Source organism: Tasmannia lanceolata, unplaced genomic scaffold (assembly GCF_043159265.1).
Source record: "Tasmannia lanceolata isolate RefF3 unplaced genomic scaffold, GAP_Taslan_0.1 ptg000023l, whole genome shotgun sequence".
NCBI classification, from domain to species: domain Eukaryota; kingdom Viridiplantae; phylum Streptophyta; class Magnoliopsida; order Canellales; family Winteraceae; genus Tasmannia; species Tasmannia lanceolata.
The window spans coordinates 963,813-977,726 of NW_027518700.1; the positions used below are offsets into that span (position 1 = coordinate 963,813).

The 13,914-nt window shown below is 40.1% G+C and overlaps 2 protein-coding genes across 2 annotated transcripts; both read left to right on the forward strand.

The window, feature by feature from the left end:
• Window positions 1-1,183: 1,183 nt before the first annotated feature.
• On the forward strand, window positions 1,184-5,246 carry LOC143855706 (putative amino acid permease 7). Its single transcript, XM_077365785.1, has 7 exons — window positions 1,184-1,334; window positions 1,454-1,687; window positions 1,879-1,972; window positions 2,517-2,731; window positions 2,973-3,106; window positions 3,248-3,475; window positions 4,557-5,246. Exons 1-7 carry the CDS (start codon window positions 1,265-1,267, stop codon window positions 4,956-4,958), a joined length of 1,377 nt encoding a protein of 458 aa, XP_077221900.1. The 5' UTR covers window positions 1,184-1,264; the 3' UTR covers window positions 4,959-5,246.
• A 142-nt stretch (window positions 5,247-5,388) lies between these two features.
• On the forward strand, window positions 5,389-11,270 carry MYB80 (myb domain protein 103). Its single transcript, XM_077365786.1, has 3 exons — window positions 5,389-8,565; window positions 9,619-9,748; window positions 10,179-11,270. The coding sequence occupies exons 1-3, from the start codon at window positions 8,433-8,435 to the stop codon at window positions 10,915-10,917; spliced, it is 1,002 nt and encodes a 333-aa protein (XP_077221901.1). The 5' UTR covers window positions 5,389-8,432; the 3' UTR covers window positions 10,918-11,270.
• Window positions 11,271-13,914: the final 2,644 nt, after the last annotated feature.

Genomic DNA, 13,914 nt, shown 5'->3' on the forward strand with positions numbered 1-13,914 from the left:
ATGATGAGGCCAGAGTTTTTCCTGCGGCGCGCGGTCCTCTTGGGCTCGATGCTTTCGTGCAAAGCGGGACCGCGATCTCCGGCGGCGGTGAGATTCTGTGTGGGCGTGCCGGGCTCTGGAGTGATGGACTGGTGAGTCCGGTCTTCATCGTGGCGCGCTGACTCTCCCCTGTGAGCGCGCGACCTTTCCTGTACAGGTCGTGGAGGTTCTGGAGGATGTTGGGGAGGCGCTTGGATCAGCTGTTGGTACTGACCGACAAGAGCAGTCATCTGTTGAAAGAGAGCTTGCACTTGATCCGGAGTGGGCATGGGGTTGAGATGTTCCGAGCGAGCGGGGCTTTGTTCTGCTGTGGCAGAGGTAGCCACCACCTGTGAGGCGATTCGCTCACTCCGGGTCCTGCGAGGCAGTACGGATCGAGTAGTCCGTGCAGTTGGTACTTGAGCACTCTTGCGCCCTGCCATTGTAAAGGGATTTGAACAGCTTTTAGTTCGTGGTCCCACGGATGACGCCAATCTATTAAGCCTAAAATTGGTAACAGATATGGCAGTGACGTAAGAACCGAGCTGGAGGACCCGATGAGCCAAAGTGGATGAGTGGAATCTTGAGGAACAAAAGTGAAGGAGCTGAGTCCAGCACGAGGAGCGAACGAGGTCAGAAGACCAACCCGGAGTCGGACTCTGGACAGGCCCTTCGACACTCAAGTCAGTATGAGCAGGAGTGCAGAGCGTGTTTAAGAGTGGTGGGTGAGAAGTTATTACCCCTTGGTTCGAGCTCTGAAAGCCCTTTTATAGAAGGAAACCTGTGGTGGTTGGATTACCTACCCCAGGACAGGTATCGGCCTGTTATAGGTTCGAGTTTACCTACTCTGAGGTAATTACCATATTGCCCCTGTGCAGCAGTTGGGCTTGCGGTGGGCCATCCAGGGGCCACGTGTCCGCAGCTAATTGGCTGCTATTTCCATACCCCATCATTACTAACATGGAAGCATGTATGTGAGAAAACAAACCATATTTGTGAAATCAATGTATGCAAGTATAAACCACGTAATTTACTATCTGGGAAATCAGAATTCCACCCCAAAGTTAACTGAACCTTAATCTTGAAGTTTGGGGAAGTGACTGATTTCACCCATGTGATTTCTTTTAGGATGGGTGCACTTTGCTTGGCACCCAAAATTCGGTTGGGTCTAAATTGTCTTTTGGATAGGATTTAGACCCTATATATCTGGGTATAGATAGACACATTCAATACGTGAATTGGGAAAATGGCAATGCAACACTCCCTTGAGCAAGAGAAGGGTTTTTGTGTTGACGACGACGGTTTGATAAGAACAGGTAACCCAAAGTCGAGACTTGTTTCTTCATCTTCTTTTCATACAGATCATTTACTTGTTTATTTACTTATTCCACGGCTAGACCTGATCTAAAGCCTTTGGGCAAGAAAATTGAACCAGGAACCATATGGACATGCCTAGCACATATAATAACTGCGGTTATAGGATCCGGAGTCTTGTCTCTTGCATGGAGCACAGCACAGTTGGGTTGGATTGCAGGGCCTGTTTCCATGCTTTGCTTTGCCGTCGTCACCTACATTTCTGCTTATCTCCTCACGGACTGTTATAGATCTCCTGATCCAATAACTGGAACAAGAAACCGTACTTACATGGATGGTGTTAGAGTGAACCTAGGTAATATGAATAAACCCATATTTTTTCCAATATAAACCTTTCAGTAGAAGTTCTCTACATAATCATATTGATGATGTTAGGAACTTAGGATGATTTCATTCATAGACTAGAAGAAGACGCCTATCTTCTTGAATTCTTTTAGAAATGTAATTTTTTTCCTAGCCCGTGTGATTTGGTTTATGGTAGTTCAGGTAAGACGCAGACTTGGGCGTGTGGTTTACTTCAATATCTGAGCTTGTTTGGGACTGCTATTGCTTATACAATCACTACTTCAATCAGTATGAGGTATATATTTACTTCTTAACAATGAAATATGCTTTTCAAGTGAACCATCTTTCTTATTTTGATTACAGAAAAACCCTCTTAAATTTTCTTAAAATATCTTAAAAATTACCAGAGTGCCTCTGTTACGTGCCCACTTGGATGAAATAAATCTGTTTAGATTTTCTTGCTTTGGGTATTTGCTTTCTTAGTTGTTTGTTATGGCTAGGATTCTTAGGGATAAGGGTTCTCTAGATTAGGTGTTTTCCTATAAATAACATGTATTCAGCCTTTATTAAATAAATGGAGAATATTATTCCAGAAAGTGTCTTTGTCTGCACAAAGGAGGACTGATCCTTCCCTCGACAAGAGGCTGATCGTCCCTCTAAGAAGATCAATCACGTTGCGAACCATTCGGGTTCGTAACAGCCTCTTAATCGCAGGAATCAAATTCTCATCAAGACAAGTTCTAGTGAGACATGTTGAAATCTATTGATTAATTCATGGGTGATTTGTCATTGATTTAAACTTGAAATGATTTTGTTCTGTTTCATTCTTTTAAATGCAGAGCTATTCAGAGATCCAACTGTTTTCACAAAGAAGGACACCGTGTTCCATGTGCATATGGAGATAATTTTTACATGCTTCTCTTTGGAGGTATTCAAATCGTCTGCTCTCAGATACCAAATTTTCATGACATGGAGTGGCTCTCCATTGTAGCAGCAATCATGTCTTTCTCTTACTCTTCCATTGGATTATCACTTGGCCTGGCCAAAGTAATAGGTATCAGTTCTCCTAACCAATTACATACTCATCAATACCAAAATGTAGAATATGAGATATTGTCTGATTAAGGAAATGGGTTGTTTGGCACATCAATATCATTTTAAGATGGAGAAGTCTTGTTTCAGTAGTTAGAGCAGTCAACATAGTCAAAAAGTCAAAGCTGAACTGCGGAGACGGGTCAACTACGTTGTCCAATTACAATTGTAGTATTCAATTTCTGGTTCTTTGGGATTTGCAGGAAGTGGTAGGATTAAAGGGAGTATTAGTGGAGTTCCCCAGGCCACAATGGCTAAGAAAGTGTGGAGGATCTCTCAAGCACTCGGGGACATAGCGTTTGCCTATCCTTACTCTATAATTCTTCTTGAGATACAGGTGAGGGGTCTTACTACCTTTGATCATTGGAAAGGAGTTTCAAAAAGAAAATATCTATTTATTCAGACAATGAGGTCTTTGATTTATAATTATTTGGATAAAGAAGCTGAAATATGAATTTCAAAACTTGTGAAAATGAAGGACACTCTTAAGTCTCCGCCACCAGAAAACCAGACCATGAAGAAGGCATCAAGAGCTGCCATTATCATAACGACCTTCTTCTACCTCTGCTGTGGATGCTTTGGCTATGCATCCTTTGGGAATGACACTCCGGGAAACCTCTTGACAGGGTTTGGATTCTACGAGCCATTTTGGCTTATTGACTTTGCTAATGCCTGCATTGTCCTTCACTTAGTGGGTGGATATCAGGTAAGTTAATGAACTTCTCTCATCCATGGTAAAAGTATACCAACTATTTAGTATCTGACTTGTCAAACAAAATAGCAATTAGCTCATACCATTAGAGCAACTAGTTTTTGCCTAATGTCAGTTAGTTGTCAATTCGTGACTCGACTCTCGATTTTTTAATTTTATGACTCGTGACTCGACTTGATCGGTCACTTGTAAGACTTTTTGACAAGAACAGAAATTTAGTTGAAAAAAAATATAATTATATATCAAAAGATGAAGCATGTAATAAATATAATCCAATAGCACATAGATAAAGCACTAAGCCAAAAATATAAATAACTATGTGTGCTTGTAACTTGCATGCACAACAATAATTACGTTCTAAGTTCTAATTTCCAAGTTTTCAACCATTTAATCAAGAATGCCCAGGCCCAGTGAGTCGACTTAACTCATAAGAGTCTTACTTTTTCAAGTTGGCTCCCAGAGACTCTTTTGAGTCACTAGACGACTTGGACGAGTCTTCAACAGAGGCATGTGACTCACTTCAAAAGCCTAGTGACTTGACTCAACTCGACTCGACTCGACTCGGGAGTTGACTCCTACAACTTGTAAGAGTTAGACACTCTGTGAGTCACCCATGTGACTCGCCTCGAAAGGCCAACGACTCGACTCAACTCGGGAGTTGACTCATTAGAGTTAGACACTCTGTGAGTCACCCATGCGACTCGCCTCGAAAGCCTAGCGACTCAACTCAACTCGGGAGTCGACTCGTACGATTCGTAAGAGTTTGACAACTATGGTTGGCACTACAAAACCAATTTGGACTAGGTTATACCCAGTACATATTAACTTTGATTTATATTAGACAAAATATGTCGATTGGATAGTTGTTTCTTCTACTGCCATTACTAGTAGAGCTAATGCTAGTGCTAAAAATGGTCGTAGCAGGGGAGGCAGGACTGACCTATTACTTTTACTGCCTCTAATTTCTAAGAAATTAGAATAGTAGTGTAATGGTAAAATCAATCACTTTTGTATTGGGTCCTTTTTGTTAGTTTAGATTTCTAGGAATTCAAACACTTCGTTTACTTTTTTGTAGGTATACAGTCAGCCAGTGTTTGGATTTATAGAAAAATGGTTATCAGAGAAGTACCCAGACAGTGGGTTTGTGAATAATTCCTATACCATCCAAATCCCATTCTTGCCAGCCTATAGAATGAATCTTCTTAGGCTGTGTTTTAGAACAGCTTATGTTGTATCAACTACAGGGATTGCAATGCTCTTCCCTTACTTCAACCAGGTCTTGGGAGTTTTGGGTGCCCTAAACTTTTGGCCCTTGGCTATTTATTTCCCTGTGGAGTTGTACTTTGTGCAGAAGAAGATAGCAGTTTGGACAAGGAAATGGGTTGTTCTTCAGTTTTTCAGCTTTATTTGCTTTCTTGTGACTCTGCTGGCCTTAATCGGATCACTTGAAGGGCTTTTTACTGAGAAGTTAAGCTAGAAAGTACTGTGACCTTGTCCACCAATGGGGGCAAGGAAGTGCTTTAGTATATAAATTTAGTGATAATGGGTGAAGTTCGAAAGAATTGTGGCTTGTTAATGTGTAAAAAGTTGGAAAGGATTGTGGCTTGTTAATGTGTAAAATGAAAGCATGAATGCTTAATTACCAGTTCTAATGCATGTTAAATGCATAGGAACTGACATTTGAGTGCTCTTTGTAAGCTTTCAACTTCCAACCATGGTTTTACAGGGAATACAACTACACCTTGTCCCTTGTTACTTAAATGCATCACAATTTTCTCTGCCTCCTTACAACACAAACCATGAGGGTCAAAATAAAACCAATATTGTTTGTTGATTTTTATTTTTTTTATTTTAATGTTTGCTTAGTTCTTTTGAGAAATGATCAGATCTGAAGCTCATGGCAAAATTTATCTACTGGGCATTTAGATGGGCCTCAAATAGGGCTGCAACTCGGGTCGGGCAGGTCGGGTTTTGGAGAACCCAACCCTACCCGAGAAATATCTCGGGTCGGGTCGGGTCGGGTTTTTCTTCGGAAAACCCACGATTCTCAAACCCGGCCCTACCCATGATAAATCTCGGGTCGGGTTTTTTCACGTTGATGCAATTTTTTAAGGAAAATTCTTGTTTGGCAAGGCAACTCAACTCATAGAAGCAGAAATTACACTCACATTACACTTGAATCAAACAATGATGTAATTACACTCACATTACACTTGAATCAAACACTGCTGTAATCAAACAATGTTGTAATTACAATCAAACAATGCTGAATCAAACACTTGAATCAACTCAACTCATAGAAGCAGAAATTACACTCACATACAATAACAGTCGGTGCGTGGGTTTTCACTTTTAACTTTTAACTAACAATAGAAAAAAATGTACATACTATAACTTATGTAACTCGGGTCGGGCCCCTTCAAACCCGGCTCGACCCGAGATTCATGCAGGCTTTTGAATGCTCAACCCGGCTCGACCCGAAACCCATGAAACCTGAACCCAACCCAGGCTATTTTCGGGTCGGGTCGGGTCGATGCGGGTCGGGTAAAACCTGGCTCGAGTTGCAGCCCTAGCCTCAAAGATGAAATACCCATCTATAAATGAGCATAAAATTAGGGCCCACCCTTGCCATCGCTATATGGGTTGGGCCTCAAAGTTCGATCAGGTCGCTATGGTAAATATAGGGAAATGATATCAGCACTGCAGTGTTATAATAACATGCGTGAAGTATGTTGTTGTTTAGTATTTAACGAGCTTGAAAGAGCTTTTTGAGAAATGTAATATCCCTCTGAGAGACATTTAAATACCATACGATACGGCGCATCTTATTAAAACGGTGGAGTGTTGATATCATTTCCCTGAATATATTTCATATTGAAGATCAAAATGTGGGAAAGATGCTACATGAAGGTTTTAGTATCAGAAGCTTGAAATGGGCCCATCTAAATGATATAAGCCGTTCATTTGGTGGGCCCCATTGTGGAGATGACTTCGACAGAATATCAAGCATGGAATGATCCCAACTTTCTTTTCAACACTTACGGTTAGGGATGACCAAATGGACCGGTTTCAGTGTTGTCATTTAGCAAGTATAGGTCCTTAGATGAAGCATCCGGATTATGCTGAAACCATGTGGACTAGCCCAGTTATGGGTTAAACTGTACCCGCATATTAAAAGCTTCTCATAGTTTCATTCTCCTTGGTTTTGATATGATACATTGTTCCTTTGGGAATGATACTACGAGAAGCTCTTAGTATAAGATGTAGATGAAAAAGCTTGATTTAGGCCCATCCAAATGATATCAACAAGATCTAGAGCCTTCTTCCAAGATGACTTATAGATGGCATAGTGTGAAAATAACTCGACTCGAACATACCTAACTATTCAATCTTAGAACTTGAATGTGGATCATTGTACAATTTTTACTAATAATCTATTCTCAAGCGATTGATCGGACAATTGTGATCATGCTAATGACATATAGGTTGAGCCAAATAATGCTTCTAAAGCACTTTCCTTTGTATGGTTCCCCTAGAACCAAGATCATGGTCAAGTGCTAAAACTTGTCAACTTGAGACTCTCCGGAGGTTACTTGAGTCACTAGATGTTGAACTATAGATGATTAAATAACACCAACTCTAACAGATTAAGCTTCTGGAGTAATTAGTTATCTCAGACTAGTACGAGTTGGCTCGCCACAAAATGAACCGAACTACTACAAATTGTATTATTTATGTGTTAAACTGTAAGAAATATAAGCATATACTTGAAATATTTACTCACAAGAAAATATCCTCAAATTTTTATCTAGTCAATCCAATTGACTCGACTGAACGGCAGTTGAGTAGAGCTTGCTTTCGCATTTTTTAACTACTTAATGATCAATAAATCACAATATGAAAGAATAAGGTAATTAATTGCTGTTCACAGTAAGATGTTTTGGAAGTACTGTTTTCCTTTTAGGCTCTATTTCTTTCGACATAAAATCGTCGAAAAAAACAGTAGTTCCGTTTACTTCGAAAGAATTTTTACGCCCATTTTATGTTGAAAGAAATAGTGCCTTACTATTTAGTCAGCTGTCGAAGGTTATCACGAAATGATAAATGCGCCCCTTTTCATGACTTGGGACACCCAGCTGCACTGTACGTGGAGTGTGTTTTTGCAAAGGGAAATGATAAAGTCGCCCCTTTTCATCACTTGGGATACCCAGCTGCATTGTACGAGGCAATCAGGTCACTTCATTCCTTCAAATTTGAAGTACATCAGCACCTTTGCAGTTAGAGATTAAGAAAGAAAAGACAAGATGAGTTAGTGCAACTATCAAAAATTGGTAGTGCCAGTATAGAGTAGCCTTCCATAAAATATCTAAAGATCCTCTTACTCGTACTTTGTACCACTAGTATATCTATCAATACTCTCGTAAAGTAAGCATACCTTGGTTCCCAGCAATCACACACACAACTTCTACTCGTGTGATAACGTCACACATACAAGAGTATATATATGCTAATTTTGTGTGACCCAATTACAAAAGTACTCAAATTCCATAATTCTCAAAGCAGTAAGAGAGAGAGAGAGAGAGAGAGAGAGAGAGAGAGAGAGAGGAGTTGACCGGGCGTCTTGAGGGTGAGCTACCTGCCCCGTCCCTCACGCGCTCAACGGCGTTGAATTCTTTAATCAAATCATGCACCTTCAATGGCAAGGCATCCACGTGAAAACCCCTTTATTAACAACACCCTTTCCTCACTACTACTAACAACACCAAGAACAAAAGAAAAAAGAAATGGAGAGGTAGAGAATTTCCCTCATATTCTTCTCCTTTTTATTTTAGACTAGGTGGGCTTTTCCTTTTCTTGGGGTGGCTTTGTCTTTGCTATTATCTTTATCTCTATCTGTCTATATCTTCTACGTATAGTTAGGAAGAAAAATTAAAAGGAGATCCCTGAAAAGATGGGTAGAGTTCCATGCTGTGAGAAGGATAATGTGAAGAGAGGACAGTGGACCCCTGAAGAAGACACCAAGCTCTCCTCTTACATCGCCCTACACGGCACCCGTAATTGGCGCCTCATCCCGAAGAATGCCGGTACTCTCTCTCTCTCTCTCTCTCTCTCTCTCTCTCTCTCTCTCTCTCTCTCTCTCTCTCTCTCTCACACACACACACACACACACACCATACACACACGCACGTACGTGTGGCCATGCATCTAATGGGCTTGTGAATTGGGTCAAACCCATTTCATGAGCATTAAGACTAGGTTTCAAAAGTCCATCTAGAGTGTTTCCTTGCAATAGTATCACATTTAAAGCTGTTTCCTCTGAGGTAATAATGCATAGTGCAGCATTTTGTGTAAATTTTGTGTATTTTTATCCCGTATCCTTCTCCAATCTGTAGGCCTTCTCATGGATCCCAAAAGAAAAAATAAAATAAAATCCATAGACCCAAAAGTTGATGCGGCAAAAAATAAAAAGAGATAGTAATGGCACTATAAGGGACTCTACCGAAGCTTAGGTTCATGCTCTTCACTACGGTATGTGCTTATTTAGAGAACAAATGAAAGGTAAGCTAGAGGTAGGAGGGAATTCTTCAAATGTCATTTCTTGGGTTCAAGGCACAAGGGTTGGTCTATGGAGATTGGCTAAGTTTTTGGATGACATTAGTTCGATGATTAAAGATAGTTTCCTTTCTTTTGTTCATGTTTCTCGGGTGCCAATGATCTAGCGGATCGGTTGGCTAAATCCAGGGCATTGAGGGACTCATTTTACTCCAGGTCCTCTCTCTCATTGATGTGAATTTGTAATCTCTTTTTATTCTAGGAATACAGTTATCTTTCTTCAAATTACAACCTAAAAATTGTGTTAAATCAATGATAGATCTTTTGGGTAGTTCAAAGAAAACTGATATGGACTATGTACAATATTATCATTTATTGGGTTATTAAGATCAACCAAAGAGTGAGATACTAAGGCAATGGCACATTTGCCTTTAGATTGGATAGTTCGGATCCATAAATAATCTTCAAATCAATCAACATACTATGTGAAGTACAAATATAGCAAAGTAGGGTGGATTATGTAATATTTCCTAATTTTGTTGAAATGATAAAAATAACCCTGATCGATCATCTCTCTTATATAGGCTTGCAGAGATGTGGCAAGAGTTGCAGGCTCCGATGGACGAACTACCTCCGTCCAGATCTCAAACATGGCGAGTTTTCCGAGACAGAAGAACAAACCATCGTCAAGCTCCACTCGGTCGTCGGAAACAGGCAAACCACTCCTCTCCTTCAAGCATTAATATGCTAGAGGCTGGCCTGTGAACAAAATGCAATGCTTTTATATAGAAAGTCCCTCCCAATGTGTGAAACAGCCAATTACTCCAAAAGCTTAAGCTGTCAAAGTTCGTGTTATTTAATCATTTATACTTCAACACTCCCCCTCATGCATGGCCCTTCTTTGTTGGGTTGGCTCTACACATGGATTTTTAATATCAAGGAGTTGTTGAGTTTTGAACTCAGGACCTGCTGTGAGGCAATAGCTATGATACCCTACCATGTGAAACAACCAATTACTCCAAAAGCTTAAGCTGTTAGAATTGGTATTATTTAATCATTTATATTTCAACACAATTAATGCTAACTCTTTTCTCCTTATTTTTGGTATTTTATTTTTCATTTTTATCATTTTTTCGTGTTATAGGTGGTCGTTGATCGCTGCTCAACTTCCCGGCCGCACAGATAACGATGTGAAGAACCATTGGAACACTAAGCTTAAGAAGAAATTGTCTGGTATGGGAATTGATCCAGTTACCCACAAGCCCTTCTCTCACCTCATGGCGGAGATTGCAACCACACTCGCTCCGCCTCAAGTCGCCCATCTTGCCGAGGCAGCGCTCGGCTGCTTCAAAGATGAGATGCTCCACCTTCTAACAAAGAAACGCATCGACTTTCAGCTCCAACGCGCCCCCAACACCAATGGATATGAAACATCCCAACCCCCAAATACCAACCCTTCAAATGCTTACATAAAACCCGACAATAAGGATGATACAATCCAAAAGATCAAGCTAGGCCTCTCGCGGGCAATGCAAGAACAAGATACATTGCCTTCTAATAAAAATTGGGCTATGGTCTCTAATGGAGAGACATCTGAGGGTTTTGCAGGGATGTGTAATCCATTTCCAACATCAATTGGGGGATTTCGATATGGTGGGTCCTCATATGGCAACGATGGTGAGGGCTCGCCATGGAGCCAGAGCTTGTGCACCGGTAGCACGTGCACCGGCGGGGACCAACAAGCTGACCTACATGAGAAAGGTGAGGATGAGGAAGGAGAAGAGGCTGAGGGTGGAAAAACAGGGAGAAAAGGCGCCGGCCTGTTTAACTCAGATTGTGCCTTGTGGGACTTGCCTGATGATCTGATGAATCCTATTGTTTAAAGTGAAGGATATATTAGGGAGAAGTAAAACTATCAAATAAAAAAAAAGCTTCTAGATAGCATGGATCAATGGTTGAAGCAGTTGTTTCTGTATATAAAGCTAATCTTATGATCTATGAGATAAGGTTGCACGCTAAGACAGACCACATTTCTTAACTACTTGAGGGAGTCATCATGCAAGTAAAATAACAAATAAATAAGTTGTAGTGTATAATAATTGTAGTTAGATACATAAAATAGCAACATATTTGGAAACTCTTTATATGAGAACTTACCTCAAGTTGTTCTACTTTGAGTAAGAAGTGATACCAAAATATAGATTTATGTATCAAATGAGTTATAAGAGAACTTTGTTATTAATCATCTTCTCTTTTCTCTTGATCTCTACACTTAACCTTTTCCCTTTTTATTTTTACAAATGGACTACTAAGGCATAATAGGTCCCACATTTGACAACTGTCTCTTTGATAGACCTTTTTCCTGGATCTCGTAACCCCAAAATCACATCAATCATGCAATCCTAACATCCAATTGAGCATATTTGTAACCATGAAAATAAATTCATGGAATATATGTTTACTGTTTTCCAGCCCCCAAGTCATGCTCTCCACACTCACTACCTCCTCAAGTATGTTATGGATTTCTCTCTTAGGGCATGTTTGGGTACCATAACTTTTTTTTTTCATGATAAAATACAGGAAACTAGCATCTCCAAGTGGTGAGAAGGGGCTAAAAATCCGGAAACAAAAAACTCTACTCAAAATCTGGGATCGACCGTTCCTGATTTTTTGCCACTTCTCATCATCGGAGACACTAGTTTCCTGTTTTTCGTTTCCTGATTTTTAGCCACTTCACCCTCATTGCTACTGAGAGACACCGATTTATCATGAAAAAAAAAAAAAACACTTGATAGCCAAACTTGCCCCTAGTGTGGAAACCATGAAAAAAATGAAGGAATTTTTATTTATCTAGTATTTACCCAACGTGAGAGAGAAGGGTTGGAAACTAGTGAAAGAATTTTCCCTTTTTAAAATGGATTTTTTTTTTCATCCCCACTTCATTATCTCCTCTTAGAATATGTGGGATCCAATGGTTAGATCATGTAACATTTGAGAGAATTATATTAATCTTGGATGCATTTACAAGAGGATCAACGTGTGCTTCTATAGAGCACTTACATGATAAACATGGAATGGAATCAAGATAATTCTAGAAGGAAATAATCCTAATCAAATCTACTTTCCCCTATTGCTTGCCTCTTCTAATCCACTTACCTAATTTATCTAGTTGCCTCGTTTACCCAACTTACCTAATCTACCTCCAAGATGATCCAACGGTGAGATCTTAACCCAATCTAACCGTTGGATCCCACATATTCTAACATCTCCTCACTCATCACCCTCTAAAATCTCTTATTTTTCTCACCCTCTGCGCCTCTTCCTCACACTAGGTAGCAAGGATCCCATGAATATTTTTTCATGGCTTCTAAATGTGTCCTTAGTAAACAAATATGAAATATTCCATGAAATATTTTTTCATGGTTGCCAAACCTGCCTACATTGTCTTCTTTTTGTTGTTGAATCTGAACCGTTGCCTCTGCGCTAACAACAAAGAAAGGCAAAATATTGATTCTCTCTTTTTTCCTCTTTCTGATGTTGTGATGTATTATTTTGGTTTCTTTCCTGTTTCCCCTTAGCTTGTTAGGGGTTCTTCTTCTTGTATCTTGTTTCTTTTGTGCTCTTTTAAATATATCTGGTAGGGGTCTTGCCTAACCCCAGCTTACCCATTGAAAAAAAAAAAAAAAAAAAAAAAAAAACGGGGGCAAAATATTAAACGTTAAGATTGCATGTAGGGGTGGCCAACCGGTTCGGTTCTCGGTCCTTGGTTACTTTTTTTTTCGGTTCTTGGTTCCCGGTTCCATGAACCGTAAGAACCGAACCGAACCGTAGTACATAGTAGGACCGAACCGAACCGGACCGAACATAATCGGTTCGGTTCGGTCCGGTTCTCCGGTTCTAATGGCTAATTACTAATTATTAATTATAATTTATAAAAACTTTTAATTAAAGTTATAATATAAGTTACTTTCTTATTATAAGAATAGTATTAACTATTACTTATTAATATTATAAGTAATTTATATTAATAAGTATATGTATAATAGAAATATAAAAATATTATATATATATATATATATATATAGAGGAAAGTGTTTCTACTCGGTCCCCTAGATAAGCTTATCTACTCCTCCCTTTAAAAAAATACAGTGGGCCCACGCTGTTTGGATGATCCAAAGCATTCATTTGATAGGTCTTAACATAGATAGGGTGTGCCCAAAAAATCAGCACCAAAGGGTCATCCTAGCCCTTCGTTTTGTAGTGCCTTGTGGTGCCCAGAATGGACACATATAAACGTCCACGTTTATATGCATCCATTTTGGACACGGTGTGCCCAACAAAACGAAGGGCTAGGATGACCCTTTGGTGCTGATTTTTTGGGCACACCCTATCTATGTTAAGACCTATCAAATGAATGCTTTGGATCATCCAAACAGCGTGGGCCCACTGTATTTTTTTAAAGGGAGGAGTAGATAAGCTTATCTAGGGGACCGAGTAGAAACACTTTCCTCATATATATATATTTAAAGTTCGGTTCTTCGGTTCCAGAACCCAAGAACATTAGACCCGGAACCGAACCGAATAAGTTCGGTTCTTCATCAGTGGAACCGAACCGGACCCAAAGTATTTTTAAACAGTTCGGTTCCGGTTCGGTTCTGGCCACCCCTAATTGCATGATTAAAGTACTGTTTTTGGGTAGACCTGGCAAACGGGCGGGCCAGGTCGGGTTTGACCCGGCCCGTACGGGTCCGGGTCAAAATGACCCGGAAAATTTTACGGGTCATTGAGCTCGGACCCGCACCCTCGACCCACTGGTCACCTGGATTTTTGACGTATTTTTTTTTTGGTATAGGGATTGGCTAGCCACTTTTGCCGATGCT